The following is a 19,393-nucleotide window of genomic DNA, read 5'->3' on the forward strand; positions in this document are numbered from 1 at the left end:
GTGTTAAATTCTTTTCAATCAAATAAAAGTTGGTATTACATAATCTTCCTTCAAATAAAAGTTGGTGTTACATAGTTTTCTATGTAATAAGAGTTGGTGTTAGATGGTCTTCTATCACATAAAAGCTGGTGTTACATGGTATTTTACCAAACAAAAGTTGGTGTTACATGATCTTGAATTACATAAAAGTTGGTTTTAAATGGTCTTCTATCAAATAAAAGTTGGTGTTGCATGGTTTTTTATCAAATAAAATTAGATGTTACAAGGTCTTCTTCAAATAAAGGTTGGTGTTACAAGGTCTTCTATCAAATAACAGTTGGTGTTACAATGTCTTCTATAAAATACATTTGGTGTTACATGGTCTTCTATCAAATAAATATTGGTGTGACATGGTTTTCTATCAAATATAAGTTGGCTTTAAATGGTCTTCTATCTAATAAAAGAGGTGTTACAAGATTTTCTATGAAATAAAAGTAGCTGTTAAATGGTCTGTCAAATAAAAGTTGGTGTTATAAGGTCTTGTTTCAAATAAAAGTTGGTGTTACAAAATCTTCTATCAAAAAAGTTGGTGTTGCATGGTCTTCTATCAAATGAAAGTTTGTGTTGCATGGTCTTCATTCGATTAAAGTTGGTGTTACATGGTCTTCTGTCAAATAAAAGTTGGTATTACAAGAACTTCATTGAAATAAAAGTTGGTGTTATATGGTCTTCTATCAAATAAAAGTTAGTGTTGCATGGTTTTTTATCAAATAAAATTAGATGTTACAAGGTCTTCTTTCAAATAAAGGTTGGTGTTACAAGGTCTTCTATCAAATAACAGTTGGTGTTACAATGTCTTCTATAAAATACATTTGGTGTTACATGGTCTTCTATCAAATAAATATTGGTGTTACAAGGTCTTCTATCAAAAAAGTTGGTGTTACATGGTATTCTACGAAATAAATGTTGGTGTTACATGATCTTGTATTACATAAAAGTTAGTTTTAAATGGTCTTCTATCAAATAACAGTTGGTGTTGCATGGTCTTTTATCAAATGAAATTTGATGTTACAAAGTCTTCTTTCAAATAAAGGTTGGTGCTACAAGGTCTTCTATCAAATAAAAGTTGGTGTTACAATGTCTTCTATAAAATAAATTTGGTGTTACATGGTCTTCTATCGATTAAAAGTTGGTGTTACAAGGTCCTTCAAATAAAATTTGGTGTTACGTGGTCTTCTACCAAATGAAAGTTGGTATTAAATGGTCCTTCTATCAAATAAAATTTGGTGTTACAAGGCCTTCTTTCAAATAAAAGTTGGTATTATATGGTCTTCTATCACATAAAGTTGGTGTTAAATGGTCTTCTGTCAAATAAAAATTGGTGTTACAAGATCTTCTGTCAAATAAAAGTTGGTGTTATAAGGTCTTCTATCAAATAAAAGTAGGTATTACGTTGTCTCTTATCAAATAAAAGTTGGTTTTACATGGTCTTCTATCTAATGAGAGTTGGAGTTACATGGTATTCTATCTCATAAAAGTTGGTGTTACATGGTATTCTATCAAATAAATGTTGGTGTTACATGGTATTCTATCAAATAAATGTTGGTGTTACATGGTCTTCCATCACATAGGAGCTGGTATTAAATTCTTTTCAATCAAATAAAAGTTAGTATTACATAATCTTCCTTCAAATAAAAGTTGGTGTTACATAGTTTTCTATCTAATAAGAGTTGGTGTTAGATGGTCTTCTATCACAGAAAAGTTGGTGTTACATGGTATTCTACCAAAAAAAGTTGGTGTTAAATTGTCTTTTATCAAATAAAAGTTGGTGTTGCAAGGTCTCCAAATAAAAGTTGGTCTTAACTTGTCTTAAATAAAATAAAAGGTGGTGTTACAAGGTCTTTCAAATAAAATTTGGTGTTACGTGGTCTTCTACCAAATGAAAGTTGGTATTAAATGGTCCTTCTATCAAATAAAAGTTGGTGTTATATGGTCTTCTATCAAAAAAAATTTGGTGTTACAAGACTTTCTTTCAAATAAAAGTTGGTATTACATGGTCTTCTATCACATAAAAGTTGGTGTTAAATGGTCTTCTGTCAAATAAAAGTTGGTGTTACAAGATATTCTGTCAAATAAAAGTTGGTGTTACAAGGTCTTCTATCAAATAAAAGTTGGTGTTATATGGTCTTCCATCACATAGGAGTTGGTGATAAATTCTTTTCAATCAAAAAAAGTTCGTATTACATAATCTTCCTTCAAATAAAAGTAGGTATTACGTGATCTTCTATCAAATAAAAGTTGGTATTACATAGTTTTCTATCTAATAAGAGTTGGTGTCACATGGTCTTCTATCAAATAAAAGTTGGTGTTACGTGGTATTCTTTCAAATAAAAGTTGGTGTTACAAGGTCTTCTATCAAAAGTTGATGTTACATGATCTTGTATTACATAAAAGATGGTTTTAAATGGTCTTATATCAAATAAAAGTTGGTGTTACAAAGTCTTCTATCAAAAAAAGTTGGTGTTACATGGTCTTCTATCAAATAAAAGTTGGTGTTACAATGTCTTCTATAAAATAAATTTGGTGTTACATGGTCTTCTATCTAATAAAAGTTGGTGTTACATGGTCTTCTATCTAATGAGAGTTGGTGTTACATGGTATTCTATCTAATAAAAGTTGGTGTTACATGGTATTCTATAAAATAAATGTTGGTGTTACATGGTCTTCCATCACATAGGAGTTGGTGTTAAATTCTTTTCAATCAAATAAAAGTTGGTATTACATAATCTTCCTTCAAATAAAAGTTGGTGTTACATAGTTTTCTATGTAATAAGAGTTGGTGTTAGATGGTCTTCTATCACATAAAAGTTGGTGTTACATGGTATTTTACCAAACAAAAGTTGGTGTTACATGATCTTGAATTACATAAAAGTTGGTTTTAAATGGTCTTCTATCAAATAAAAGTTGGTGTTGCATGGTTTTTTATCAAATAAAATTAGATGTTACAAGGTCTTCTTCAAATAAAGGTTGGTGTTACAAGGTCTTCTATCAAATAACAGTTGGTGTTACAATGTCTTCTATAAAATACATTTGGTGTTACATGGTCTTCTATCAAATAAATATTGGTGTGACATGGTTTTCTATCAAATATAAGTTGGCTTTAAATGGTCTTCTATCTAATAAAAGAGGTGTTACAAGATTTTCTATGAAATAAAAGTAGCTGTTAAATGGTCTGTCAAATAAAAGTTGGTGTTATAAGGTCTTGTTTCAAATAAAAGTTGGTGTTACAAAATCTTCTATCAAAAAAGTTGGTGTTGCATGGTCTTCTATCAAATAAAAGTTTGTGTTGCATGGTCTTCATTCGATTAAAGTTGGTGTTACATGGTCTTCTGTCAAATAAAAGTTGGTATTACAAGAACTTCATTGAAATAAAGTTGGTGTTATATGGTCTTCTATCAAATAAAAGTTGGTGTTGCATGGTTTTTTATCAAATAAAATTAGATGTTACAAGGTCTTCTTTCAAATAAAGGTTGGTGTTACAAGGTCTTCTATCAAATAACAGTTGGTGTTACAATGTCTTCTATAAAATACATTTCGTGTTACATGGTCTTCTATCAAATAAATATTGGTGTTACAAGGTCTTCTATCAAAAAAGTTGGTGTTACATGGTATTCTACGAAATAAATGTTGGTGTTACATGATCTTGTATTACATAAAAGTTAGTTTTAAATGGTCTTCTATCAAATAAAAGTTGGTGTTGCATGGTCTTTAATCAAATGAAATTTGATGTTACAAAGTCTTCTTTCAAATAAAGGTTGGTGTTACAAGGTCTTCTATCAAATAAAAGTTGGTGTTGCAATGTCTTCTATAAAATACATTTGGTGTTACATGGTCTTCTATCAAATAAATATTGGTGTTACAAGGTCTTCTATCAAAAAAGTTGGTGTTACATGGTATTCTACGAAATAAATGTTGGTGTTACATGATCTTGTATTACATAAAAGTTAGTTTTAAATGGTCTTCTATCAAATAAAAGTTGGTGTTGCATGGTCTTTTATCAAATGAAATTTGATGTTACAAAGTCTTCTTTCAAATAAAGGTTGGTGTTACAAGGTCTTCTATCAAATAAAAGTTGGTGTTGCAATGTCTTCTATAAAATAAATTTGGTGTTACATGGTCTTCTATCGATTAAAAGTTGGTGTTACAAGGTCCTTCAAATAAAATTTGGTGTTACGTGGTCTTCTACCAAATGAAAGTTGGTATTAAATGGTCCTTCTATCAAATAAAATTTGGTGTTACAAGGCCTTCTTTCAAATAAAAGTTGGTATTATATGGTCTTCTATCACATAAAAGTTGGTGTTAAATGGTCTTCTGTCAAATAAAAAATTGGTGTTACAAGATCTTCTGTCAAATAAAAGTTGGTGTTATAAGGTCTTCTATCAAATAAAAGTAGGTATTACGTTGTCTCTTATCAAATAAAAGTTGGTTTTACATGGTCTTCTATCTAATGAGAGTTGGAGTTACATGGTATTCTATCTCATAAAAGTTGGTGTTACATGGTATTCTATCAAATAAATGTTGGTGTTACATGGTATTCTATCAAATAAATGTTGGTGTTACATGGTCTTCCATCACATAGGAGCTGGTATTAAATTCTTTTCAATCAAATAAAAGTTAGTATTACATAATCTTCCTTCAAATAAAAGTTGGTGTTACATAGTTTTCTATCTAATAAGAGTTGGTGTTAGATGGTATTCTATCTCATAAAAGTTGGTGTTACATGGTATTCTATCAAATAAATGTTGGTGTTACATGGTCTTCCATCACATAGGAGCTGGTATTAAATTCTTTTCAATCAAATAAAAGTTAGTATTACATAATCTTCCTTCAAATAAAAGTTGGTGTTACATAGTTTTCTATCTAATAAGAGTTGGTGTTAGATGGTCTTCTATCACAGAAAAGTTGGTGTTACATGGTATTCTACCAAAAAAAGTTGGTGTTAAATTGTCTTTTATCAAATAAAAGTTGGTGTTGCAAGGTCTCCAAATAAAAGTTGGTCTTAACTTGTCTTAAATAAAATAAAAGGTGGTGTTACAAGGTCTTTCAAATAAAATTTGGTGTTACGTGGTCTTCTACCAAATGAAAGTTGGTATTAAATGGTCCTTCTATCAAATAAAAGTTGGTGTTATATGGTCTTCTATCAAAAAAAATTTGGTGTTACAAGACTTTCTTTCAAATAAAAGTTGGTATTAAATGGTCTTCTATCACATAAAAGTTGGTGTTAAATGGTCTTCTGTCAAATAAAAGTTGGTGTTACAAGATATTCTGTCAAATAAAAGTTGGTGTTACAAGGTCTTCTATCAAATAAAAGTTGGTGTTATATGGTCTTCCATCACATAGGAGTTGGTGATAAATTCTTTTCAATCAAAAAAGTTCGTATTACATAATCTTCCTTCAAATAAAAGTAGGTATTACGTGATCTTCTATCAAATAAAAGTTGGTATTACATAGTTTTCTATCTAATAAGAGTTGGTGTCACATGGTCTTCTATCAAATAAAAGTTGGTGTTACGTGGTATTCTTTCAAATAAAAGTTGGTGTTACAAGGTCTTCTATCAAAAAAGTTGATGTTACATGATCTTGTATTACATAAAAGATGGTTTTAAATGGTCTTATATCAAATAAAAGTTGGTGTTACAAAGTCTTCTATCAAAAAGTTGGTGTTACATGGTCTTCTATCAAATAAAAGTTGGTGTTACAATGTCTTCTATAAAATAAATTTGGTGTTACATGGTCTTCTATCTAATAAAAGTTGGTGTTACATGGTCTTCTATCTAATGAGAGTTGGTGTTACATGGTATTCTATCTAATAAAAGTTGGTGTTACATGGTATTCTATAAAATAAATGTTGGTGTTACATGGTCTTCCATCACATAGGAGTTGGTGTTAAATTCTTTTCAATCAAATAAAGTTGGTATTACATAATCTTCCTTCAAATAAAAGTTGGTGTTACATAGTTTTCTATGTAATAAGAGTTGGTGTTAGATGGTCTTCTATCACATAAAAGTTGGTGTTACATGGTATTTTACCAAACAAAAGTTGGTGTTACATGATCTTGAATTACATAAAGTTGGTTTTAAATGGTCTTCTATCAAATAAAAGTTGGTGTTGCATGGTTTTTTATCAAATAAAATTAGATGTTACAAGGTCTTCTTCAAATAAAGGTTGGTGTTACAAGGTCTTCTATCAAATAACAGTTGGTGTTACAATGTCTTCTATAAAATACATTTGGTGTTACATGGTCTTCTATCAAATAAATATTGGTGTGACATGGTTTTCTATCAAATATAAGTTGGCTTTAAATGGTCTTCTATCTAATAAAAGAGGTGTTACAAGATTTTCTATGAAATAAAAGTAGCTGTTAAATGGTCTGTCAAATAAAAGTTGGTGTTATAAGGTCTTGTTTCAAATAAAAGTTGGTGTTACAAAATCTTCTATCAAAAAAGTTGGTGTTGCATGGTCTTCTATCAAATAAAAGTTTGTGTTGCATGGTCTTCATTCGATTAAAGTTGGTGTTACATGGTCTTCTGTCAAATAAAAGTTGGTATTACAAGAACTTCATTGAAATAAAAGTTGGTGTTATATGGTCTTCTATCAAATAAAAGTTGGTGTTGCATGGTTTTTTATCAAATAAAATTAGATGTTACAAGGTCTTCTTTCAAATAAAGGTTGGTGTTACAAGGTCTTCTATCAAATAACAGTTGGTGTTACAATGTCTTCTATAAAATACATTTCGTGTTACATGGTCTTCTATCAAATAAATATTGGTGTTACAAGGTCTTCTATCAAAAGTTGGTGTTACATGGTATTCTACGAAATAAATGTTGGTGTTACATGATCTTGTATTACATAAAAGTTAGTTTTAAATGGTCTTCTATCAAATAAAAGTTGGTGTTGCATGGTCTTTAATCAAATGAAATTTGATGTTACAAAGTCTTCTTTCAAATAAAGGTTGGTGTTACAAGGTCTTCTATCAAATAAAGTTGGTGTTGCAATGTCTTCTATAAAATACATTTGGTGTTACATGGTCTTCTATCAAATAAATATTGGTGTTACAAGGTCTTCTATCAAAAAAGTTGGTGTTACATGGTATTCTACGAAATAAATGTTGGTGTTACATGATCTTGTATTACATAAAAGTTAGTTTTAAATGGTCTTCTATCAAATAAAAGTTGGTGTTGCATGGTCTTTTATCAAATGAAATTTGATGTTACAAAGTCTTCTTTCAAATAAAGGTTGGTGTTACAAGGTCTTCTATCAAATAAAAGTTGGTGTTGCAATGTCTTCTATAAAATAAATTTGGTGTTACATGGTCTTCTATCGATTAAAAGTTGGTGTTACAAGGTCCTTCAAATAAAATTTGGTGTTACGTGGTCTTCTACCAAATGAAAGTTGGTATTAAATGGTCCTTCTATCAAATAAAATTTGGTGTTACAAGGCCTTCTTTCAAATAAAAGTTGGTATTATATGGTCTTCTATCACATAAAAGTTGGTGTTAAATGGTCTTCTGTCAAATAAAATTGGTGTTACAAGATCTTCTGTCAAATAAAAGTTGGTGTTATAAGGTCTTCTATCAAATAAAAGTAGGTATTACGTTGTCTCTTATCAAATAAAAGTTGGTTTTACATGGTCTTCTATCTAATGAGAGTTGGAGTTACATGGTATTCTATCTCATAAAAGTTGGTGTTACATGGTATTCTATCAAATAAATGTTGGTGTTACATGGTATTCTATCAAATAAATGTTGGTGTTACATGGTCTTCCATCACATAGGAGCTGGTATTAAATTCTTTTCAATCAAATAAAAGTTAGTATTACATAATCTTCCTTCAAATAAAAGTTGGTGTTACATAGTTTTCTATCTAATAAGAGTTGGTGTTAGATGGTCTTCTATCACAGAAAAGTTGGTGTTACATGGTATTCTACCAAAAAAAGTTGGTGTTAAATTGTCTTTTATCAAATAAAAGTTGGTGTTGCAAGGTCTCCAAATAAAAGTTGGTCTTAACTTGTCTTAAATAAAATAAAAGGTGGTGTTACAAGGTCTTTCAAATAAAATTTGGTGTTACGTGGTCTTCTACCAAATGAAAGTTGGTATTAAATGGTCCTTCTATCAAATAAAAGTTGGTGTTATATGGTCTTCTATCAAAAAAAATTTGGTGTTACAAGACTTTCTTTCAAATAAAAGTTGGTATTACATGGTCTTCTATCACATAAAGGTTGGTGTTAAATGGTCTTCTGTCAAATAAAAGTTGGTGTTACAAGATATTCTGTCAAATAAAAGTTGGTGTTACAAGGTCTTCTATCAAATAAAAGTTGGTGTTATATGGTCTTCCATCACATAGGAGTTGGTGATAAATTCTTTTCAATCAAAAAAGTTCGTATTACATAATCTTCCTTCAAATAAAAGTAGGTATTACGTGATCTTCTATCAAATAAAAGTTGGTATTACATAGTTTTCTATCTAATAAGAGTTGGTGTCACATGGTCTTCTATCAAATAAAAGTTGGTGTTACGTGGTATTCTTTCAAATAAAAGTTGGTGTTACAAGGTCTTCTATCAAAAAAGTTGATGTTACATGATCTTGTATTACATAAAAGATGGTTTTAAATGGTCTTATATCAAATAAAAGTTGGTGTTACAAAGTCTTCTATCAAAAAAGTTGGTGTTACATGGTCTTCTATCAAATAAAAGTTGGTGTTACAATGTCTTCTATAAAATAAATTTGGTGTTACATGGTCTTCTATCTAATAAAAGTTGGTGTTACATGGTCTTCTATCTAATGAGAGTTGGTGTTACATGGTATTCTATCTAATAAAAGTTGGTGTTACATGGTATTCTATAAAATAAATGTTGGTGTTACATGGTCTTCCATCACATAGGAGTTGGTGTTAAATTCTTTTCAATCAAATAAAAGTTGGTATTACATAATCTTCCTTCAAATAAAAGTTGGTGTTACATAGTTTTCTATGTAATAAGAGTTGGTGTTAGATGGTCTTCTATCACATAAAAGTTGGTGTTACATGGTATTTTACCAAACAAAAGTTGGTGTTACATGATCTTGAATTACATAAAAGTTGGTTTTAAATGGTCTTCTATCAAATAAAAGTTGGTGTTGCATGGTTTTTTATCAAATAAAATTAGATGTTACAAGGTCTTCTTCAAATAAAGGTTGGTGTTACAATGTCTTCTATAAAATACATTTGGTGTTACATGGTCTTCTATCAAATAAATATTGGTGTGACATGGTTTTCTATCAAATATAAGTTGGCTTTAAATGGTCTTCTATCTAATAAAAGAGGTGTTACAAGATTTTCTATGAAATAAAAGTAGCTGTTAAATGGTCTGTCAAATAAAAGTTGGTGTTATAAGGTCTTGTTTCAAATAAAAGTTGGTGTTACAAAATCTTCTATCAAAAAAGTTGGTGTTGCATGGTCTTCTATCAAATAAAAGTTTGTGTTGCATGGTCTTCATTCGATTAAAGTTGGTGTTACATGGTCTTCTGTCAAATAAAAGTTGCTATTACAAGAACTTCATTGAAATAAAAGTTGGTGTTATATGGTCTTCTATCAAATAAAAGTTGGTGTTGCATGGTTTTTTATCAAATAAAATTAGATGTTACAAGGTCTTCTTTCAAATAAAGGTTGGTGTTACAAGGTCTTCTATCAAATAACAGTTGGTGTTACAATGTCTTCTATAAAATACATTTGGTGTTACATGGTCTTCTATCAAATAAATATTGGTGTTACAAGGTCTTCTATCAAAAAAGTTGGTGTTACATGGTATTCTACGAAATAAATGTTGGTGTTACATGATCTTGTATTACATAAAAGTTAGTTTTAAATGGTCTTCTATCAAATAAAAGTTGGTGTTGCATGGTCTTTTATCAAATGAAATTTGATGTTACAAAGTCTTCTTTCAAATAAAGGTTGGTGTTACAAGGTCTTCTATCAAATAAAAGTTGGTGTTGCAATGTCTTCTATAAAATAAATTTGGTGTTACATGGTCTTCTATCGATTAAAAGTTGGTGTTACAAGGTCCTTCAAATAAAATTTGGTGTTACGTGGTCTTCTACCAAATGAAAGTTGGTATTAAATGGTCCTTCTATCAAATAAAATTTGGTGTTACAAGGCCTTCTTTCAAATAAAAGTTGGTATTATATGGTCTTCTATCACATAAAAGTTGGTGTTAAATGGTCTTCTGTCAAATAAAATTGGTGTTACAAGATCTTCTGTCAAATAAAAGTTGGTGTTATAAGGTCTTCTATCAAATAAAAGTAGGTATTACGTTGTCTCTTATCAAATAAAAGTTGGTTTTACATGGTCTTCTATCTAATGAGAGTTGGAGTTACATGGTATTCTATCTCATAAAAGTTGGTGTTACATGGTATTCTATCAAATAAATGTTGGTGTTACATGGTCTTCCATCACATAGGAGCTGGTATTAAATTCTTTTCAATCAAATAAAAGTTAGTATTACATAATCTTCCTTCAAATAAAAGTTGGTGTTACATAGTTTTCTATCTAATAAGAGTTGGTGTTAGATGGTCTTCTATCACAGAAAAGTTGGTGTTACATGGTATTCTACCAAAAAAAGTTGGTGTTAAATTGTCTTTTATCAAATAAAAGTTGGTGTTGCAAGGTCTCCAAATAAAAGTTGGTCTTAACTTGTCTTAAATAAAATAAAAGGTGGTGTTACAAGGTCTTTCAAATAAAATTTGGTGTTACGTGGTCTTCTACCAAATGAAAGTTGGTATTAAATGGTCCTTCTATCAAATAAAAGTTGGTGTTATATGGTCTTCCATCACATAGGAGTTGGTGATAAATTCTTTTCAATCAAAAAAGTTCGTATTACATAATCTTCCTTCAAATAAAAGTAGGTATTACGTGATCTTCTATCAAATAAAAGTTGGTATTACATAGTTTTCTATCTAATAAGAGTTGGTGTCACATGGTCTTCTATCAAATAAAAGTTGGTGTTACGTGGTATTCTTTCAAATAAAAGTTGGTGTTACAAGGTCTTCTATCAAAAAAGTTGATGTTACATGATCTTGTATTACATAAAAGATGGTTTTAAATGGTCTTATATCAAATAAAAGTTGGTGTTACAAGGACTTCTTTCAAATAAAAGTTGGTGTTACAATGTCTTCTATAAAATACATTTGTTGTTACATGGTCTTCTATCAAAAAAATATTGGTGTGACATGGTCTTCTATCAAATAAAAGTTGGCTTTAAATGGTCTGTCAAATAAAAGTTAGTGTTATAAGGTCTTGTTTCAAATAAAAGTTGGTGTTACAAAATCTTCTATCAAAAAAGTTGGTGTTGCATGGTTTTTTATCAAATAAAAGTTTGTGTTGCATAATCTTCTATCAAATAAAAGTAGGTATTACGTGGTCTCTTATCAAATAAAAGTTGGTGTTACAAGGTCTTCTATCTAATGAGAGTTGGTGTTACATGGTATTTTATCTAATAAAAGTTGGTGTTACATGGTCTTCTATCAAATAAAAGTTAGTGTTACAATGTCTTCTATAAAATAATATTTGGTATTACATGGTTTTCTATCAAATAAAATTTGGTGTTACAAGGTCTTCTGTCAAATAAAAGTTGGTGTTACAAGGTCTTCTATCAAATAAAAGTACGTATTACGAGGTCTTCTATCAAATAAAAGTAGGTATTACGTGGTCTTCTATCAAATAAAAGTAGGTATTACGTGGTCTCTTACAAATAAAAGTTGTGTTACATGATCTTTTATCAAATGAATTTGGTGTTACATGGTCTTCTATCTAATAAAAGTTTGCTTTACATGGTCTTCTATCTAATGAGAGTTGGTGTTACATGGTCTTTTATCAAATAAATTTGGTGTTACATGGTCTTCTATCTAATGAGAGTTGGTGTTACATGGTCTTCTATCTAATAAAAGTTGGTGTTACATGGTCTTCTATCAAATAAAAGTTGGTGTTATATGGTCTTCCATCACATAGCAGTTGGTGTTAAATTCTTTTCAATTAAATAAAAGTTGGTATTACATAATCTTCCTTCAAATAAAAGTAGGTATTACGTGGTCTTCTATCAAATAGAAGTTGATGTTACATGATCTTTTATCAAATACATTTGGTGTTACATGGTCTTCTATCAAATAAAAGTTGGTATTACATAGTTTTCTATCTAATAAGAGTTGGTGTCACATGGTCTTCTATCAAATAAAAGTTGGTGTTACGTGGTATTCTTTCAAATAAAAGTTGGTGTTACAAGGTCTTCTATCAAAAAAGTTGATGTTACATGATCTTGTATTACATAAAAGATGGTTTTAAATGGTCTTATATCAAATAAAAGTTGGTGTTGCATGGTTTTTATCAAATAAAATTTGATGTTACAAGGACTTCTTTCAAATAAAGGTTGGTGTTACAATGTCGTCTATCAAATAAAGTTGGTGTTACAATGTCTTCTATCAAATAAAAGTTGGTGTTACAATGTCTTCTATAAAATACATTTGGTGTTACATGGTCTTCTATCAAATAAATATTGGTGTGACATGGTCTTCTATCAAATAAAAGTTGGCTTTAAATAGCCTATCAAATGAAAGTTAGTGTTATAAGGTCTTCATTCGATTAAAAGTTGTTGTTGCATGGTCTACTATCAAATAAAAGTTGGTGTCACATGGTCTTCTATCAAATAAAAGTTGGTGTTAAATTGTCTTCTATCAAATAAAAGGTGGTGTTACAAGGTCTTTCAAATAAAAGTTGGTGTTAAATTGTGTTCTATCAAATAAAGGTGGTGTTACAAGGTCTTTCAAATAAAATTTGGTGTTACGTGGTCTTCTACCAAATGAAAGTTGGTATTAAAAGTCCTTCTATCAAATAAAAGTTGATGTTACATGGTCTTCTCTCAAATAAAATTTGGTGTTTCAAGGTCTTCTTTCAAATAAAAGTTGCTATTGCAGGGTCTTCTATCACATAAAAGTTGGTGTTAAATGGTCTTCTGTCAAACAAAAGTTGGTGTTACAAGATCTTCTGTCAAATTAAAGTTTGTGTTACAAGGTCTTCTATCAAATAAAAGCAGGTATTACGTGGTCTTCTATCAAATAAAAGTAGGTATCACGTGGTCTCTTACAAATAAAAGTTGGTGTTACATGATCTTTCATCAAATAAGTTTGGTGTTACATGGTCTTTTATCTAATAAAACTTGGTGTCACATGGTCTTCCATCACATAGGAGTTGGTGTTAAATTATTTTCAATCAAATAAAAGTTGGTATTACATAATCTTCCTTCAAATAAAAGTAGGTATTACGTGGTGTTCTATCAAATAAAAGTTGATGTTACATGATCTTTTATCAAAGAAATTTGGTGTTAGATAGTCTTCTATCAAATAAAAGTTGGTGTCACATGGTCTTCTATCAAATAAAAGTTGGTGTTACGTGGTATTCTCTCAAATAAAAGTTGGTGTTACAAGGTCTTCTATCAAAAAAGTTGGTGTTACATGGTATTCTACCAAATAAAAATGGTGTTACATAATCTTGTATTACATGAAAGATGGTTTTAAATGGTCTTCTATCAAATAAAAGTTGGTGTTACAAGATCTTCTATGAAATAAAAGTTGGTGTTACAATGTCTTCTATAAAATACATTTGGTGTTACATGGTCATCTATCAAATAAATATTGGTGTCACATGGTCTTCTATCAAATAAATATTGGTGTGACATGGTCTTCTATCAAATAAAAGTTGGCTTTAAATGGTCTGTCAAATAAAAGTTAGTGTTATAAGGTCTTGTTTCAAATAAAAGTTGGTGTTACAAAATCTTCTATCAAAAAAGTTGGTGTTGCCTGGTCTTCTATCAAATTAAAGTTTGTGTTGCATGGCCTTCATTCGATCAAAAGTTGGTGTTACATGGTCTTCTGTCAAATAAAAGTTTGTATTACAAGGACTTCATTGAAATAAAAGTTGGTGTTATACGGTCATCTGTCAAATAAAAGTTGGTGTTGCATGGTCTTCTATCAAATAAAAGTTGGTGTTAAATTGTCTTCTATCAAATAAAAGTTGGTGTTACAATGTTTTCTGTAAAATAAATTTGGTGTCACATGGTCTTCTATCAAATAAAAGTTGGTGTTAAATTGCCTTTTATCAAAAAAGGTGGTGTTACAAGGTCTTTCAAATGAAAGTTGGAGTTACAAGGTCTTCTTTCAAATAAAACATGGTGTCAAATGGTCTTCTATCAAATAAAATTAGGTGTTGCATGGTCTTCTTTCAAATAAAAGTTGGTGTTACTAGATCTTTTATCAAATAAAAGTTGGTGTTACATGGTCTTCTATCAAAAAAGTTGGTGCTACAAAGTCTTCTATCAAATAAAAGTTCGTGTTAAATGGTCTTTTATCAAAAGAAATTTGATGTTACAAAGTCTTCTTTGAAACAAAAGTTGGTGTTACAAGGTCTTCTATCAAAAATTTGGTGTTACATGGTCTTCTACCAAATAAAAGTTGGTGTTACTAGATCTTCTATCAAATAAAAGTTGGTGTTATATGGTATTCTATCAAATAAAATTTGGTGTTACAAGGTCTTCTTTCAAATAAAAGTTGGTATTACATGATTTTGTATCACATAAAAGTTTGTTTTAAATGGTCTTCTATCAAATAAAATTAGGTGTTAGAATGAATTTTATCAAATAAATTTGGTGTTACATGTTCTTCTATCAAATAAAGTTGGTGTTACATAGTTTTCTATCTAATAAGAGTTGGTGTAACATGGTCTTCTATGTAATAAAAGTTGGTTTTACATTGTCTTCTATCAAATAAAAGTTGGTTTACGTGGTATTCTTTCAAATAAAAGTTGTTATTACAAGGTCTTCTATCAAAAAAGTTGGTGTTACATGATCTTGTATTACATAAAAGTTGGTTTTAAATGGTCTTCTATCAAATAAAAGTTGGTGTTGCATGGTTTTATCAAATAAAATTTAATGTTACAAGGTCTTCTTTCAAATAAAGGTTGGTGTTACAAGGTCTTCTATCAAATAAAAGTTGGTGTTACTATGTCTTCTATAAAATACATTTGGTGTTATATGGTCTTCTATCAAATAAATATTGGTGTGACATGGTCTTCTATCAAATAAAGTTGGCTTTAAATGGTCTTCTGTCTTATAAAAGAGGTATTACAAGATTTTCTATGAAATAAAGTTGCTGTTAAATGGTCTGTCAAATAAAAGTTGGTGTTATAAGGTCTTGTTTCAAATAAAAGTTGGTGTTACAAAATCTTCTATCAAAAAAGTTGGTGTTGCATGGTATTCTATCAAATAAAATTTGGTGTTACAAGGTCTTCTTTCAAATAAAAGTTGGTATTACATGATTTTGTATCACATAAAAGTTTGTTTTAAATGGTCTTCTATCAAATAAAATTAGGTGTTGCATGGTCTTCTTTCAAATAAAAGTTGGTGTTACTAGATCTTCTACAAAATAAAAGTTGGTGTTACATGGTCTTCTATCAAAAAAGTTGGTGCTACAAAGTCTTCTATCAAATAGAAGTTCGTGTTAAATGGTCTTTTATCAAATGAAATTTGATGTTACAAGGTCTTCTTTCAAATAAAAGATGGTGTTACAAGGTCTTTTATCAAAAAGTTGGTGTTACATGGTCTTCTACCAAATAAAAGTTGGTGTTACTAGATCTTCTATCAAATAAAAGTTGGTGTTACATGGTCTTCTATCAAAAAAGTTGGTGCTACAAAGTCTTCTATCAAATAGAAGTTGGTGTTACATGGTCTTCTACCAAATGAAAGTTGGTGTTACAAGGTCTTCTATCAAAAAAAATTTGGTGTTAGAAGGTATTCTATCAAATAAAAGTAGGTATTACGTGGTTTTCTATCAAATAAAAGTTGATGTTACATGATCTTTTATCAAATAAATTTGGTGTTACATGGTCTTCTATCAAATAAAAGTTGGTGTTACGTAGTTTTCTATCTAATAAGAGTTGGTGTTACGTGGTATTCTTTCAAATAAAAGTTGGTGTTAGAAGGTCTTCTATAAAAAAGTTAGTTTTAAATGGTCTTCTATCAAATAAATTTGGTATTGCATGGTTTTTTATCAAATAAAATTTGATGTTACAAGGTCTTCTTTCAAATAGAGGTTGGTGTTACAAGGTCTTCTATCAAATAAAAGTTGGTGTTATAATGTCTTCTATAAAATACATTTGATGTTACATGGTCTTCTCTCAAAAAATATTGGTGTGACATGGTCTTCTATGAAATAAAAGTTGGCTTTAAATGGTCTTCTGTCTAATAAAAGAGGTGTTACAAGATTTTCTATGAAATAAAAGTTGCTGTTAAATGGTCTGTCAAATAAAAGTTGGTGTTATAGGGTTTTGTTTCAAATAAAAGTTGGTGTTACAAAATCTTCTATCAAAAAAGTTGGTGTTGCCTGGTCTTCTATCAAATAAAAGTTTGTGTTGCATTGTCTTCATTCGATTAAAAGTTGTTGTTACATGGTCTTCTGTCAAATAAAAGTTGGTATTACAAGGACTTCATTGAAATAAAAGTTGGTGTTATATGGTCTTCTGTCAAACAAAAGTTGGTGTTACATGATCTTCTATCAAATAAAATTTGGCGTTAAATGGTTTTCTATCAAATAAAAGTTGGTGTTACATGGTCATCTATCAAATAAAATTTGGTGTTACAAGATTTTCTATCAAGTAAAAGTTGGTGTTACAAGGTCTTCTATCAAATAAAAGTAGGTATTACGTGGTCTTCTATCAAATAAAAGTAGGTATTACGTGGTCTTCTATGAAATAAAAGTTGGTATTACATGAACTTTTATCAAATAAATTTGGTGTTACATGGTCTTCTATCTAATAAAAGTTGGTGTTACATGGTCTTCTATCTAATAAGAGTTGGTGTAACATGGTCTTCTATCAAATAAATGTTGGTGTTACATGGTATTCCATCAAATAAAATTTGGTGTTACAAGGTCTTCTTTCAAATAAAAGTTGGTGTTACATTGTATTCTATCAAATAAAATTTGGTGTTACAAGGTCTTCTTTCAAATAAAAGTTGGTATTACATGATTTTGTATCACATAAAAGTTTGTTTTAAATGGTCTTCTATCAAATAAAAGTTCGTGTTAAATGGTCTTTTATCAAATAAAAGTTGGTGTTACTAGATTTTCTATCAAATAAAAGTTGGTGTTACATGGTCTTCTATCAAAAAAGTTGGTGCTACAATGTCTTCTATCAAATAAAAGTTCGTGTTAAATGGTCTTTTATCAAATGAAATTTGGTGTTACAAGGTCTTCTTTCAAATAAAAGTTGGCGTTACAAGGTCTTCTATCAAATAGTTGGTGTTACATGGTCTTCTACCAAATAAAAGTTGGTGTTACATGGTCTTCTATCAAATAAAAGTTGGTGTTACATGGTCTTCTTTGAAGGAAAAGTTCGTATTACATGGTCTTCTGTCACATAAAAGTTGGTGTTAAATGGTCTTCTATCAAATAAAAGTTGGTGTTGCATGGTCTTCTATCAAATAAAAGTTGGTGTTACATGGTCTTCTTTGAAATAAAAGTTGGTGTTACAAGATATTCTATCATATAAAAGTTGGTGTTACATTGTTTTCTATCAAATGAAAGTTGGTGTTACAAGATCTTCTGTCAAATAAAAGTTGGTGTTAAATGGTCTTCTATCAAATGAAAGTTGGTGTTACATTGTGTTTTTTCAAATAAAATTTGGTGTTACATCGTCTTCTATCTAATAAAAGTTGGTGTTAGAAGATCTTCTATCAAATAAAAGTTGGCATTACATGGTCTTCTATCAAATAAGAGTTGGTGTTACATGGTCTTCTATCAAATAAAAGTTGGTGTTACAAGATCTTCTATCAAATATAAGTTGGTGTTACATGGTCTTCTATCAAATAAATGTTGGTGTGTTACAAGGTTTTCTATTTTTATAATTAATATGTCTTTTATACATTATTATGCCTTTCAGAAACTAAATAACATCTTTACAGTAGACATGAACGTAACCTATTTAGGAATGGCCCGGCATGGTTAGGTGGGTTAAGGGGTTCGACTCGTAATGTAAGGTCACGGGTTCGTATTCCCATCGCACCGAACATGCTCGTCCTTTCAGTCGTGGGGGCGTTATAAAGTAACGGTCAATCCCACTATTCGTTGGTAAAAGAGTAGACCAAGAGTTAGCGGTGAGTGGTGATGACTTGCTGCCTTCCCTCTAGTCTTACACTGCTAAATTAGGGACGACGAGTGCAGATAGACCTCGAGTAGCTTTGCGAAAAAAACAAAAACAAAACAGAACAAACATATTTAGGCCACTGTTATGTTAATCTGTACTTCACATCTTTACATCAGACACGAACGACACATATTAGGTTACTTCTGTGTTAATCTACTTCCAACATTACAAATAACTTTTAAAGTTAAAGTATTTAACATCTAATTATAATTTAACACCTTTTCCCTCAATCATGTATTAAATGTTTGTGTAATATCAAAATGGTTAATATCATTTCTAAAGATATATTTAAAAACTAGTTTTAGTAATTAGACTATCAGTAACAATTCTAACAACTCTACTGTTGTACATTCCATGATATGTACTCAACTTGTCTGTAACCATTGTTTACTTCTGTTTCAACTAGTGTGACTTCTCTTTGTGCTTTAGTGTTGGATGCATCAGCGAAGTTTGGGTCTGGAATTTTGGACGGTGTAACGACCGATTTTGGAGCTTATGAACAGTGTCTCAACATTATCGTGCTCAACAAGAGATCTAAGAAAGAGGATTTCCGTGGAAAGTATTGCACGATGAAAATCAACCCAAATTTCCCTGCACCTTCAGCCCCGCTGGACCCTAGACTACACGATACGGTTGGCTTTACTGATGTTATTTGGAGAACATAAATTAACAAATCTTTGCGACGTATTAAGTTGCACAAGTGGGTTTATTTTAACTTAGGCCTACTTTATGTTCGGTTATACGTGTCAGGTAATGAATCCACATATAAACATTTTCCATTGTTGTTAACCTCAGTATAAACAAAGTAAAAACAAACAAAAGGGGGGAAGATTACAAATAGTTACACCAGCAGAAGGTGTGTGTGTTTTCTAATAACAAAGCCACATCGGGCTATCTGCTGAATTCACCGAGAGTAATCGAATTCCTGATTTTAGGGTTGTAAGTCCGTAGACTTACCACTGTACCATAAATAAATATATCTATCAAATATACTTTTACCTACAAGAGACATGACGTGTAAAAACAAAGTGTAGTCTTTGTTTTTCAACAAAATGTCTTATAATGTCTAAAATGAAATGTGTTGTAAGAAAATATAAAGAAACAAAAGAAATGAATGTTACAGATAAAACTCGTTAATTG

At 30.0% G+C, this 19,393-nt stretch overlaps 1 protein-coding gene across 1 annotated transcript in view; it reads left to right on the top strand.

Moving 5' to 3' along the window:
* Nucleotides 1-19,393, top strand: part of LOC143228860 (nose resistant to fluoxetine protein 6-like) — a 61,197-nt gene that overhangs the window by 9,028 nt on the left and 32,776 nt on the right. Inside the window, exon 2 of the mRNA XM_076460261.1 lies at nt 18,683-18,885. Within this exon, the coding sequence (XP_076316376.1) occupies nt 18,683-18,885 (203 nt within the window). The remainder of the gene's footprint in view (nt 1-18,682; nt 18,886-19,393) is intronic.

The sequence above is a fragment of the Tachypleus tridentatus genome, chromosome 10, assembly GCF_004210375.1.
Source record: "Tachypleus tridentatus isolate NWPU-2018 chromosome 10, ASM421037v1, whole genome shotgun sequence".
Classification (NCBI taxonomy): domain Eukaryota; kingdom Metazoa; phylum Arthropoda; class Merostomata; order Xiphosura; family Limulidae; genus Tachypleus; species Tachypleus tridentatus.